Source organism: Camelina sativa, chromosome 11 (assembly GCF_030686135.1).
Source record: "Camelina sativa cultivar CO46 ecotype springtype chromosome 11, ASM3068613v1".
Classification (NCBI taxonomy): domain Eukaryota; kingdom Viridiplantae; phylum Streptophyta; class Magnoliopsida; order Brassicales; family Brassicaceae; genus Camelina; species Camelina sativa.
In genome coordinates this window covers 41,062,331-41,074,784 of record NC_141890.1, presented here as the reverse complement: position 1 = coordinate 41,074,784, position 12,454 = coordinate 41,062,331, and the positions used below count along the sequence as shown (strand labels likewise).

The 12,454-nt window shown below is 39.3% G+C and overlaps 1 protein-coding gene and 1 pseudogene across 1 annotated transcript; one reads left to right on the top strand and one right to left on the bottom strand.

The window, feature by feature from the left end:
• Nucleotides 1-4,242: 4,242 nt before the first annotated feature.
• Nucleotides 4,243-6,044, bottom strand: LOC147935238 (uncharacterized). The gene is made up of 4 exons (XM_087472914.1): nt 5,856-6,044; nt 5,558-5,745; nt 4,861-5,367; nt 4,243-4,519 (listed from the first exon to the last, which is right to left on the bottom strand). Exons 1-4 carry the CDS (start codon nt 6,042-6,044, stop codon nt 4,243-4,245), a joined length of 1,161 nt encoding a protein of 386 aa, XP_087329040.1.
• Nucleotides 6,045-10,989: 4,945 nt separating this feature from the next.
• LOC104728782 (putative F-box protein At5g51000 pseudogene) lies at nt 10,990-12,112 on the top strand (annotated as a pseudogene).
• The last annotated feature ends 342 nt before the right edge of the window (nt 12,113-12,454 follow it).

Genomic DNA, 12,454 nt, shown 5'->3' with positions numbered 1-12,454 from the left:
GCTGCTACCGCCGTTACCTGCTGCGGAGTGAACGGCGGGGCTATGCCAGTGAAGTCCAGAATGCGCCATGGTAGATTATGTTTGGTGGAAAGAAGATCCACGCGATCAGCATAGGCACGGTGGGAAGCTGAAAGATCGGCAACCGAACCGAAACGAGTGGAGACTCGCCCCTCCAAGCCTTCGAGGCGTTCGGAGAAGGTGACAGCTGCTGCCTGCTGACGGTCGGTTTTTTCAACCAGATCCTTCAAAAGTTTTTGGATTGACTCCAATGTTACCTGATTGGAAGATTCGTGGGCCATAGCAGAACCGAACGATGAAGGTTTGGGAGAAAAGGCGTCGGAATTATTTGGAGTGTAAGTGATACTCCTCCTCCTTCTAGCGCCAAATGTGAGAACTGAAACTGAGTTCTCCTTCCGAAGTGTTTTACCGAGCGGAGGATCCTATAACTGTTGTAATTCCGAACTGAATCTAGAGATTAGGTGTTGTAAAATGAAAAATGGATATTATTGCTCTAATCAAAGTTTTTTCCGTCCCCTTTACAATCTCCCCACTCCTTTATATCGTTCCATTATAATTAAATGCGGAATCAATTCACTCCGTAAATCTCGCGTTTTCATTTAAGCTAATTAATATAGGGAATTTTTGACCGCTCTCCGATCTCCGAAGTGACGCGGGAGACCGCTTTGCTCCGCTTCTCTTCGCTTGCCGGGCTTGGCGGACTACTTTCGCTTTCGGCCTGGGCCCATTTCATCAGTCTGTCTTGAGCCTCGACCCATAACCCGAAGTGGTTAATCGTGTTACCAACAGTTGTGATCTTGAGAATTACGTCCATACTCCTCATGTTCTCTTTTTGTGATTATATATGTATCACATGTTAAAGCCAAATTAAAGTCCTAAAACTCTCTTTGCATCTGGATATAACCTGAGATGTTGTTTAAATACAAAGACTAAAATTGAGACTTTCATTTCATCAATGTATCTTGACCTCTACCAATACCATTCGTATAAACTTTAAAGAGATATGATGTTATATTTAAAAGTTGTTGAACACTTGCAACAAACCGACCTTAGCTCAGTTGGTAGAGAGCGGAAGATTGTAGTTGTTTACAACAGATAATCTTTATTTCGCTGGTTTGATTCCGGCAGGTCGGATCTTTTTTCTCTCATTTTTATTTTTTTTTAACAATTATACCTTCTGATCTAATAAGACACATAACTGCCACCTGAGTAGGATAAAATGATAATCACCAATTGTATTTATTCCAAATTAGTCCTAAAAATTTCAAATTCTCAAAATCAACGTCCTAAAACTTCCAACAATAAGACCACATCTAAGATATTTTACTATTTAGAATGTTGTATCTGATCATCAAATCAATGTACCATAAAAAAAATCTGAAACCTGTGCTTTAAAAGTTCTAGCCGTGTTTGGTTTCTTTAAAGTACATCGACTGGGGGCAAATTCAAAGCTTACATGGTCGGAGAGGGTGGACACTACAAAGAAGTGGATCTCGGTGAAACTATATATATGTGATGTGAGCCTATGTGTGCTCCTTATGTTCCAATTTCGGTGCAGATCCAATAAAGCTCCAGTACTTGTAAGATGTAAAAGAGAATTTTCTTTTTTGTCAACAAACATTCCATTAAAATAAGTTATAAGGTTTGGATACTCCATACTAGAGAGAACATGATACAATTAACTAACTAATTTATATAGGAGAAACATAACCAAAAATATGTTGCTTAAACAAATGCACCACACCCGGATCAAACTATAACAAAAGAGATAACAAGCAAGAAAGTTAATAGAAATGAGATCCACCAAAGTAAAAGAGAATTATTAGTATATTTATTATATAGTTCACAAAAATACCTTTTCAGTTATTTATGTTTTCTTCTCTTCCCTCGTGTGTTCTTCTCATGATGTCCTTTTGAACAAGACTGGTATGTTATTTCCATGTAGTTATAGGTTTTGCTGATCAGAAACTAAACTTCGAATTTACAATTACCTGATTTGCTCCATGAACAGAATCTTGTATTATTTTTTTTTCGACCAAACATTAATTAGAAAATAACTTCAAGGTTAGTAGCCCAACCCAAAGGGAAAAAGTTTACAAAAAATGTTTCGGAAACTAAAGATCTCGAAGAACGAGCTAGACAATCTGCTCTTACATTTAAAGTACGCGGAATCCTGGCAAGAATGATGGAGGGTAGAAATGAACGAAGCCATCCGAAATCATCTAGCAAATTAGAGAAGGCTGGCTATTCGTCAGGGAATTGCACCATCGCGACTAGCTCTGCACTAGCTCTACAGAATCTTGTGTTTGTAGTTGTGATTTTCTTTTTTGTTAACGGTTTACCTACATATTATTTTATTTTTTAGTAAATTTTCTTTTACTTTTTTATATAAAAATAAAAAGACTCGTGTGTGCAAGTGCAAGCGTGAAAGCTGAAAACCCTAATCTCTATTTGAAACAAGCAAGAAATCTAATAGAAATAGTGAGATCCACCAAGTAAAAGAGAATTATTAGTATATTTATTATATAGTTCACAAAAATACCTTTTCATTCATTTATGTTTTCTTCTCACTACAAGAAAACAGTTTATTAGTGACGAATTTTAGTGACGGATTACCGCCGTCGCAAGTAAGTAACATAGTCGTGTTGATTTAGCGACGAAGACAAAATTCGAAACAAATACGTTGCCATTTTGTGACGAACGTGGTCTTCACTTAATCGTGATATGATAGAGTCGATATTGTGATGAATTGTCGTCGAATCTTACAATCGTCGCTAGATAGATACTATTTGCTACATACTTGCGATGAATACATTCAGTGGGAAAGTGGTTAAACATGTTTGTATTGTAGTGTACTTGGCCTCACAAAGTTGTCACAACAGGTTCCCGCTAGTTCGTCACAAAGGTTTATATTGTACGTGGCGTCGCAACATCGTCACAATGTTTTGTCGCTAATTGGTCACTAATGTGAAACAGGCTTTCTTAGACCCATAAATACCACTTCTCCATATATATCAAAACAAACTCATACATGTTGATATTGGCGAATACTCTGAAAATGAAAAAAAAAAACTAGTATAAATTGTTGTCATATGTTTACGAAACTTTGCTAATTGCTACAAGCAGTTATGTTTTAAAAAAAATAAGTTTGGGTAAAATGTATATATTCGCATCATGTTATCTAAAACAAGTAAAATTATAGTAACGCGTTAGCATCAACGTTTTTTTTTTGTTAAAAGGTATTCAATTATAATTTAACAGAGAAAAATAAAAAGTTTACAGGGTCAAAGCCCATTCCGACAGGCCCGGTAGAATTAGAAAGTAAAGAAAACCTATAGTGTAGAAGGAAACAGAACTTGAACCAATAGTTGAAATTGAACCAGTAGTTAAGATTGAACCAGTTATACGGTTGAGAATTTAACCGCCTCATACACACCTCCATTATTGCGCTCGAACATGAAAGCAGAAACGACGAAAATCTTGGATCGCATCTGAGATTAGGTTTTACTGAGAGGGTAGAGTTGCCGCTGGATCTCCTGAGAACCAATGATGGAGAAGTGATAGAGAGTTCCAAATTGGCTTCACGAAGAATTGATGCTCTTTTTCGGACAGTAGTATCAATTTGACGAAGAAGAATTTCCACAGGCTTGAAAGAGTTACGGTGAAGCCGGTGGTTCCGCTCCGTCCAGATTGTGTAGATTGTGGCCTGCCAAGCGAGTAGGAGCAACTTCTTAGAGACACGGGAGCCTCTGTAGTGAGAGATATTTTGCGTAGTCATGGACCAAGAGGGCGAAGGTTGGAGACCGCATCGGGAGGAGGTAACCGACCAGATCGACCAGCTAAACGGACAATCGAAGAAGAGGTGGTCGCAGATTCAGGATGGCTTCCACAGAGCAATCAGTTCGGATCTACTTGCAGACCCCAGTTAATCAACCGATCTCTTGTTGGCGATTTATTCAACATAAAGAGCCAGGTGAGAAACTTGTGTTTGGGGATCCCTCCCAAAAACCAAACATTCCGGTGCCACGGAACAAGGGGGAGATTTTCCTTAAGCGCAGAGCATATGGAACCTGTATTGTGACGATCTTTGTAGCAGTCATCTATCCACAAATAGTAAGTGTCTTGTTCGTTTGTTAAAACCAAAGTAGATAGGTCTATGTGGAGGTTAACCTTGGCCTCCGATCTTGCAGGAGGCAGACGCCAAGCCCCATGCCTCCACAAGTCTTAAAGCCGCGTCCCACGACGGATGCCAATCTGGTAGAGCCCATCTCCTTGAAGGAAAGTTGTCATTTGTCCCAAGTTACTCCAATGATCCATCCAAAACTGACATGCTTCCCCATTTCCTGGTTTCACCTTAATCCAAGGGTAAGAAACTTCTCTGATCTTCAAGAGCTTGTTGGTTAGCCATGAGTGTTTGTTGTTTGCCTTTCTTGTCCAGAAATTACTTAGGCTGTCAGATAGGACTACTTTACGAAACCATGCAACCCAAACAGATCCAGACCTGAAGAAAATAAGCCAGATAAGTTTTACCATACAAGCTATATTCCACTTTTCCAGGTTCCGGATCCCTAGTCCTCCTTCATTTTTGTTTTGTATAACCGTATCCCAAGCAACTCTAGCCGTATGATGACCTTCCGTGGTACCTTTCCAGAGAAAGGCATTGGAGAGAGAATTTATAATCTTGATACACTTCTTTGGCAGGACAAAACCAGAACACCAGAAATTGGAAATCCCATCTATAACTGAGTTCAAAAGTTGGAGTCTACCCGCAAAAGAGAGAGACTTAGTGGACCAAGCATTAAACCGACCTTTAATTTTTGGAGCAGAGGCGCGCAATCCAACAAGGTGAGCTTCTTAGTGCAAAGAGGCAAGCCCATATATCTTATCGGCAACTGGCCATGGTTGATCCCTGATAAAGCAGTGATGTGGTCTATTTCAGGTTGGGAAAGTCTAGAGGTGAAGAAACTAGTTTTAGGAATGTTGATTGCCAGTCTAGAGACTGCTTCAAATTCTTTGAGGACCTGCAAGACATTCAACACCGAGGAGGAGGAACCATCAATGAAGATGAATAGGTCATCTGCGAAACAGAGGTGCGCTAGTTTTAGGTCCTGACACTTGTAATGATAATGAATTTTTCCTTCTTCTGCTGCTTTATCCAAGCAAGCTGAAAGACAGTTCATGGCCATGACAAACAGGTAGGGAGAGAGTGGGTCCCCTTGCTGTAAGCCCCTACGCCCTTTGAAATAACCATGCACATGCCCGTTGAACCCGACAGAGAAAGAAGGAGTACAGATACAAGCTTTTAGCCATCGAATGTAAAGCTCCGGGACTTCGATACCTCTCAAGCAGCTAAGAAGGAATTCCCATTTGACTGTGTCAAAGCCTTGGCAATGTCAACTTTAATGGTAATTCTTTTGGGACCTTTCTCTTTTTGATAACCATTTACTAGCTCAGCAGCTAACAACGTGTTTTCCACTAACAATCTTCCTTGAATGAAGGCAGTCTGGTTTCTTTGCACTAGATCTGGAAGGATTTTAACCTCGTTACAAGCAACTTGGAGACGACCTTATACAAAGTGTTGAGACAAGATATAGGTCGGAAATCAGAGATCAGCGAGGCTCTGGGAACTTTAGGGACTAGAGCCAGTACGGTAGCATTGACTGCGGAGGGGAGAAAGGAAGTGTGAAAGAACTTGAGTATACTGAGTGTAACCTCGTTGCCTAGTATCTGCCAGGAGGATTTATAGAAAGCTGAGGTAAAACCATCAGGCCCTGGGGCTTTGTTTGTATTAAGTTTGAAAACTGTCTTCTGTTTTCTTCAGCAGTAGGTAGCTTAACCATAGTTTGTTTCAGCTCAGAAGGAAAACGATAGGCCAGTATACTTTGAATCCAAGAGAATGAGACATTTAGTGGTTGCATTGCTAGTGGAGCTAAGAGTGACTGGAAATGGGTGACCGCTAGAGTACTCATATATAACAGCGCCAAAGATGGAGTGAGAGAGCGGATGGCATTGAAAGCGTTTCGCATTTGCATAACCCTGTGGAAATAGGTTGTGTTCAAATCTCCCTCTCTAAGCCAGTTGATTCTGGATTTTTGTCTAAAAAACGCTTCTTCTATTGTTCTGAGAAAGTCCCACTTTAAGTGTACATCTTTTTCTTGTTGAAATAAGGTAGGAGATGGGTTCGCCAATGCCTGGACCTGCACAGATTGAAGCAACATGTTAGTCTCTCTCACTCTGTTCTGAATATCAGAAAAATTCTTTCTCGATAGTGTTTTTAACTCTCTTTTTAGTGTTTTTTGCTTAGCACTGAAGGTGGACAAACAGGGTTCCATGGGATATGAACTTCCAGCCAGATTCCAAGCAGTTTCAATCACATGGAGAACTTTGGGGTGTTTGGTTAGGAAATTGAAGAACTTAAAGGGTTTTGTGCCTGCTGTGGGAAGGGGAGCAAAAAGGTTTAACAGGCTAGGGGAGTGGTCTGAGAAATCAGGAGCCAAAAAGGAGACAACACTATTTGGGTATAAGGTACGCCAATGATTGTTAACAAGAACTCTGTCAAGTTTTTTAGCTATCGGGTTTAAAGGGTTTTTATTTGTCCAAGTGTAGAGGGGGCCTTGGAAGCGCAAGTCAAATAGTTCAAGCTCCAAAAGACAGTCCCAGAGCTCCAACATTCGAGAGGTAAAATGATTGATTCTGGGGTTTGAGTGCTCAGCCGAGTGAATTATTTAATTGAAATCACCACATAAAGCCCACGGCAAGTTATCCAGCATGAGTCTGTGATGGAGGCTCAGGAGATCACACCATAGGTATGTCCTGTCATCATTCTGATTAGGAGCATAGATAACTGTGATGTAGAAGCGATGACCCCCTTGAATTGTGATCTCACAGGTGAGTAAGTGCTTGGACTGATGAAGAACTAAAACAGTTGCAGGTGCTTTCCAGATGAGGACAATCCATCCATCCTCATCAGAATTATGGTTCGAGGTGTAATTCCATCCAGGGCAAGCTTGGTTCATAACACGGTTCAGGTTTGGTTCCTTTATATGGGTTTCTAAAAGGGCTCCAAAAGTTGGCTTATTAAATGCTAGCCAAGCAGCAAAAGGCCGATGTTTATCCGTGTCATTTAGACCGCGGACGTTCCAACAAAAAGGTTTTATATAAATAAGAACTGGTTAGGATTAAGAACTAGAGGAGACCCCTCCTTTGGTAGGAGGACGATCCCCAGAAGAGACAAGTAAGGGAGGTGATGATGGGTCAATGGCCATATCAGTAGGTAAGTTTTCAGTTTGAGTGGTAGGGAGACAGGGGGAGTTTGGGGGGGATTGGAAGAGGATTGGAAGAGTTTGGGAGGATTGGAAGAGGATGGGACGAGTCAAGGATCGCAAAATGGTTACGAGTACTCACTTCTTAAGGCGGAGGAAGGGAAGATACTGATTTAGCTGGCTTTTTTTTCTTAGGGGTCAGGAAAGCAGGGACCAAGGGAGAATTAGGAGTAAGGACAGTGGTGGGAGCAGTGGCTTCTTTAATAGGAGCAGAGGAACAGCCCACTTCTTGAGTAGTCATGGCAGGTGAGTTTGCATAAGAAAAAGTCTTCTCTTTACCTTTTACCAGAGTAGGAGCTACAATAGGAGCAACAACTGAATCATTTCTTGTCTCCGCACCCACAGGTTTCTGTTTTTGTGGCCAGGGAGGTGTTACTAGTAGGCAAAATCTGATGACATGTCATATTTCCTTACAGTGCGAGCATGATGGCAGTACCCAAGGATACTCTACATCAATAGTGATCACTTCACCATTTTCCCTTTCAACTTCAACCGAAGACGGCAATGGCTCATTTAGATTCCTTTCGACTTTTACATGTCCAACAGTTAAGCTTACTAAATATTTTGTAAACTCATCCATTTCTTTTGGTTCACCTACGAGACCTGCTACGAAGTTTATGCCTTTATAGTGCATCAGGTCGAATGGCATACCTTTGAGGTGAGCCAAAATAGGAATTGCATCAAGGTCAGTGTTACCTCCTCCTGAAGCATCCCATTGAGCGACGAGGAACATACACTCACCTATATACCACATTTTTTCTCAATAACCTTTGCCCGCAGGTATTCATTTGGGAGGCGAACCAGCATTGAGTTACTTGCATGGTTAAGGTGAATTTCAAGTCGCTGTCCACGACCCCAAATATGACTAAGTACACTCTGAATGTGCTTGTAAGTTGGAAGCCTTCCCTTGAATCTACAAATTATAAAATCCTTATGAATTTCTGCACCTTCTTGGAATACAGAATCAGGGATTTTGACTCTAGGCGTTCCTTCAGGAGAATACTCAGCAGGAGCCAAACGCGTAAGCGATCGATCTGCTGCAATTTTTAATTTTTGAGCTAGTGTTTTGGTTTGGGAGGTTTTCGTCAGAGGTTCAGCTATGGGATGACTGGTAGTACTAGAGGTGGAAGGAAACACAGATGGGGTAGGGACATGGGAGGGAGAGATGAGAGGGGTGGTGGAAATGATAGGTACAAGAGAAGCGGGGGAGTGGGTAGTTGGTTTGGGGGAGGTAGAGGTAAGGGGAGAAGTAGTAGACATTGGAACCACACCTTGAGCCATAGTTACATCAATAGGGGGATGCACAACAAATTGAGGTTCAGTCAGATCACCCACAGCTTTGGGAGCAGACAGATTCAGAGAAACCACAACATTCGGATTGTTCCCATCCATAAGCACAGTGGAGTTACAAGGTTGTAAGTCCTTTATGTAACGACGAGCTACCTTGGGAGGAGGCGTACAGAGTAAGCCATTAGTCTGAGCAGCAGTCTTATCTTCAGGTACTATAGTGGTTATTGTAGCAATTTTTTCAGATCTAGGGGTTTGACCCAGAGTTTTGTAATAGGAACACAGAAGTAGACTTATGATGGACAGGGAGTGCCAAAACCATTCGTTCAGGCTCCAAGGAAGCAGTTTGAGCACAGTTCTGAAAGGCAGAGTGAGAAGAGACAGGGGATAGGAGAGAAAAGTTAGAGAGGGAGGAGAAAAAGAATTGATCAGGAAGATCAAGAAAAAATGGAAGGGAGAACAATTAGAATTACCTTCAACTGGAGTTGAAGTAGAAATCGGGTTGGAAGTACGGTCCACAGAGAACTAACAGTTCGCCATTAAACCAGTTTAGTTTATGTTAGGTGTTCCTTTGCGTTAGCATCAACGTTGTGACGAGTCATCATTAATCTGTCACAAAACTTTGACAGCTGTTCTTATAAAGTTTCGTTTTCGACTTGGCTTCATATAGGATGATGATATTTTTTTCTTAACATATATACATATAACAAGTACTAAGGATTATTCATACTATAACCATGTTTTATAATAAAAGTATTTCACTTATTCAAAGAAATTTTATAAACAAATTATAGTAATAAATAATAGTTGTTGGTGAAACTGTATTTAAAGAGTAGTGAATTTTACTTTGAAGAAACGTTACTAGGTCGTCACTATGTAAAAAAAAAATCAAGTTTCCCTCCAGCGGCAAAGCAAAATATTTCACGGACGTTTACAACGTTTTTGTGACGATTCGTTGCTAATTCCTCATTAACGAAAAACATCAAAAATTTTCCTCTGGCGGGAAAGCAAAATTCTTATAACGAATTAGTGACGTATCGTTACAAAAACGTCACAATATTTATTTTTTTCCCATTGGCCGCTTTTAAGGTGAGACAGTTGTGTTTTTTTTGTGACGAACGTTAACTCTTCTATAAATAAGCTTGTGTCTCTCCATTGTTACTTGTTTCTACAATTATCTCTCTCACTCCCTCGTGTCTCTCCCTACGAATGAAGCCTCTCTGAGTCTCTTACTTAGCCAAATCAAACGTATGTCGCTTAATTATTTCTTTATTTTTTATTTAAATGTAATTTATATCTGTTAAAGTGATGATTTCTAGTTTACAGTTTGCACCGAGGAAGATTAAGAACCGCATCTATGGGGTCGGGTCTATTTGAGATGTTCCTCAACCAATGGATCTGGTTCCAACCGGAGTTAGATCGTGCTGCGGCAGAAGCGGCAAACCCAGATCTCTAGTACTATTAATTTACGTGATTAGTATATTTTGTAATATTAAAACAATTATATATTAATTTTTTTTGTTCATTAAATTTCTTTTATTTAATATTTAATTTTGTTATTCTTAAATTTATAATTAGAATTTTTAAAATTTATAGCAAGTTAAATATAATTATATTAGTATTGTTGAAAATTGTGACCACATATTTTTTTTTATATCTGATCATGATTTTGTGACGAATTTGTGATGATTGGTGAAGAAAGTATTGTTTCCCATGCGATAAATTAGTGACTTATTGGTGTCTTTTTGATTTGAGACTCTTTTGTGACAATCAGCATGCGAGTATTTAGTGACTATATTGTGACTTCTATTTACATCGGTATATTCGATACTAATTCATCCCAAAAATAACAATGAATTAGCAACGACTACTCTGTGTCTACTTAGCGACGATTCTGAGAAGTCACAATAATTGTGATGATATTGTGACGAATCATTATTTGTGACGAGCTAGTAGCAACGTTTGGTTAGTCGTCACAAAAATGTTATTATGCCTCTATTGCAACGATTTAATGGTGAATTCTGCCGTCACTAAAATTATGTTTTCTTGTAGTGTCTCTTCCCTCATGTGTTCTTCTCATGATGCCCTTTTGAACAAGACTGGTATGTTAGTATGTTACTTCTATGTAGTTAAAGGTTTTGCTGATCAGAAACTAAACTTGGAGTTTACAATTACCTGATTTGGCCCTTGAACAGAATCTTGTATTTGTACTTGTGATTTTTTTTTTTTTTTTTTTTAACGGGCTACCTACATATTATTTTATTTTTTCATAAATTTTCTTTTACTTTTTATATTAAAAAAAAAGACTCGTGTGTGCAAGTGCAAGGGTGAAAGCTGAAAACCCTAATCTCTATTTGAAACAATGACGGCGATGTCCGATCTTCCTCTGGATTTGGTAGAAGAGATACTCTCTAGGGTTCCAATAACATCTTTGAGAGCAGTGAGATCTACATGCAAACAATGGAATGATTCATCGAAATATCCGAACTTAACAAAGAAGTATTATGGTAAAGAAGCCAAGGAGGCTATGGCGGTCTTGATATGTCATTCAAAGGCTTGTTTAATGAGCGTCAATCTCCATAACCACACAGACTTGGTAGATTCATCTATAAAGCAAATAGGTAAACTCAATCAAGTTAAAATATCTAAAGTGTATCATTGTGATGGCTTATTGTTATGCGTCACTGGGAAAGACTTGAGGCTCATGGTTTGGAACCCATATTTGGGTCAAATTAGGTGGATCCAACGTCCTAGAAATGAGTTCGGATTAATATTACAAGAGTTAGCTATAGGATACGACAGCAACAACAGCCACAAAATCTTGAAGTTGCACTCATGGCCTCATGAAAAGTATGAAATCTACGATTTTAAGTCTAGTGCATGGAGGTTTCTTGGTGTTACTACCGACCGTTATAAATGTCGCCCGGGTGTTAGCTTGAAAGGAAATACTTACTTAATTGCCAGGAGAAGAAGTTTGAAAGAGACGACTGAAGAATGTTTAGTCTGTTTTGATTTCACAAGTGAGACATTTGGACCACGTCTCCCTCTTCCATTTCACTCTGTTCCTATAGATGATGTACAGCTATCTGTTGTTAGAGAAGAAAAGCTTGCAGTGTTTTTTCATAAGTGGAATACATATGAGTTTGGAATATGGATTACAACTAAGATTGAGTACGATATAGTGTCGTGGAGGAACTTTTTAAAAATTGATATGATCACGCCGTTGAATGACATGTATCGGTTTATATATGGGAGTTTCTTCGTCGACGAGAAGAAGAAAGTAGCAATGGTTTGTTATTTAGACAAAGTTTACATGGTTGGTGAGAAGGGATACTACAAAGAAGTGGATCTTAGAGAAAACAAAAGTTGGATTATGTGCTCTTATGTTCCAAGTTCGGTGCAAATCTCCAGTACGGTTCCCAGTACTTGCAAGAGGCAAAAGACGACAAAAAGAAAGAGATGATATATTAGACTCTATTATATAGTTTACATCAAATACCTTTTTCATTCATTTATGTTTTTTTTTTCCCTCAAGTGTTCTCATGCCTTTTTGAACAAAGATTGGCCAATCAATTCTGTTTTTTCTTTTCTTCTTTCTGTATCAATGAACTTTCTGGGGGTTTCATAGTTCTTGAACAGAATCTCGTATTTGTCCTTGTGATCTTGAGAATTACATCCATTATGTACCTGTTAAAGCCAAAGGCCCAAAACTATATATCTGACATCTCGATTGATGTTATACCAAGACTAAAATTGAGACTTTCATCAATTAATGTGTCCTCTTCATATTGCATGTGAATCAAGGAATCAGCTTTCGCACAACAACA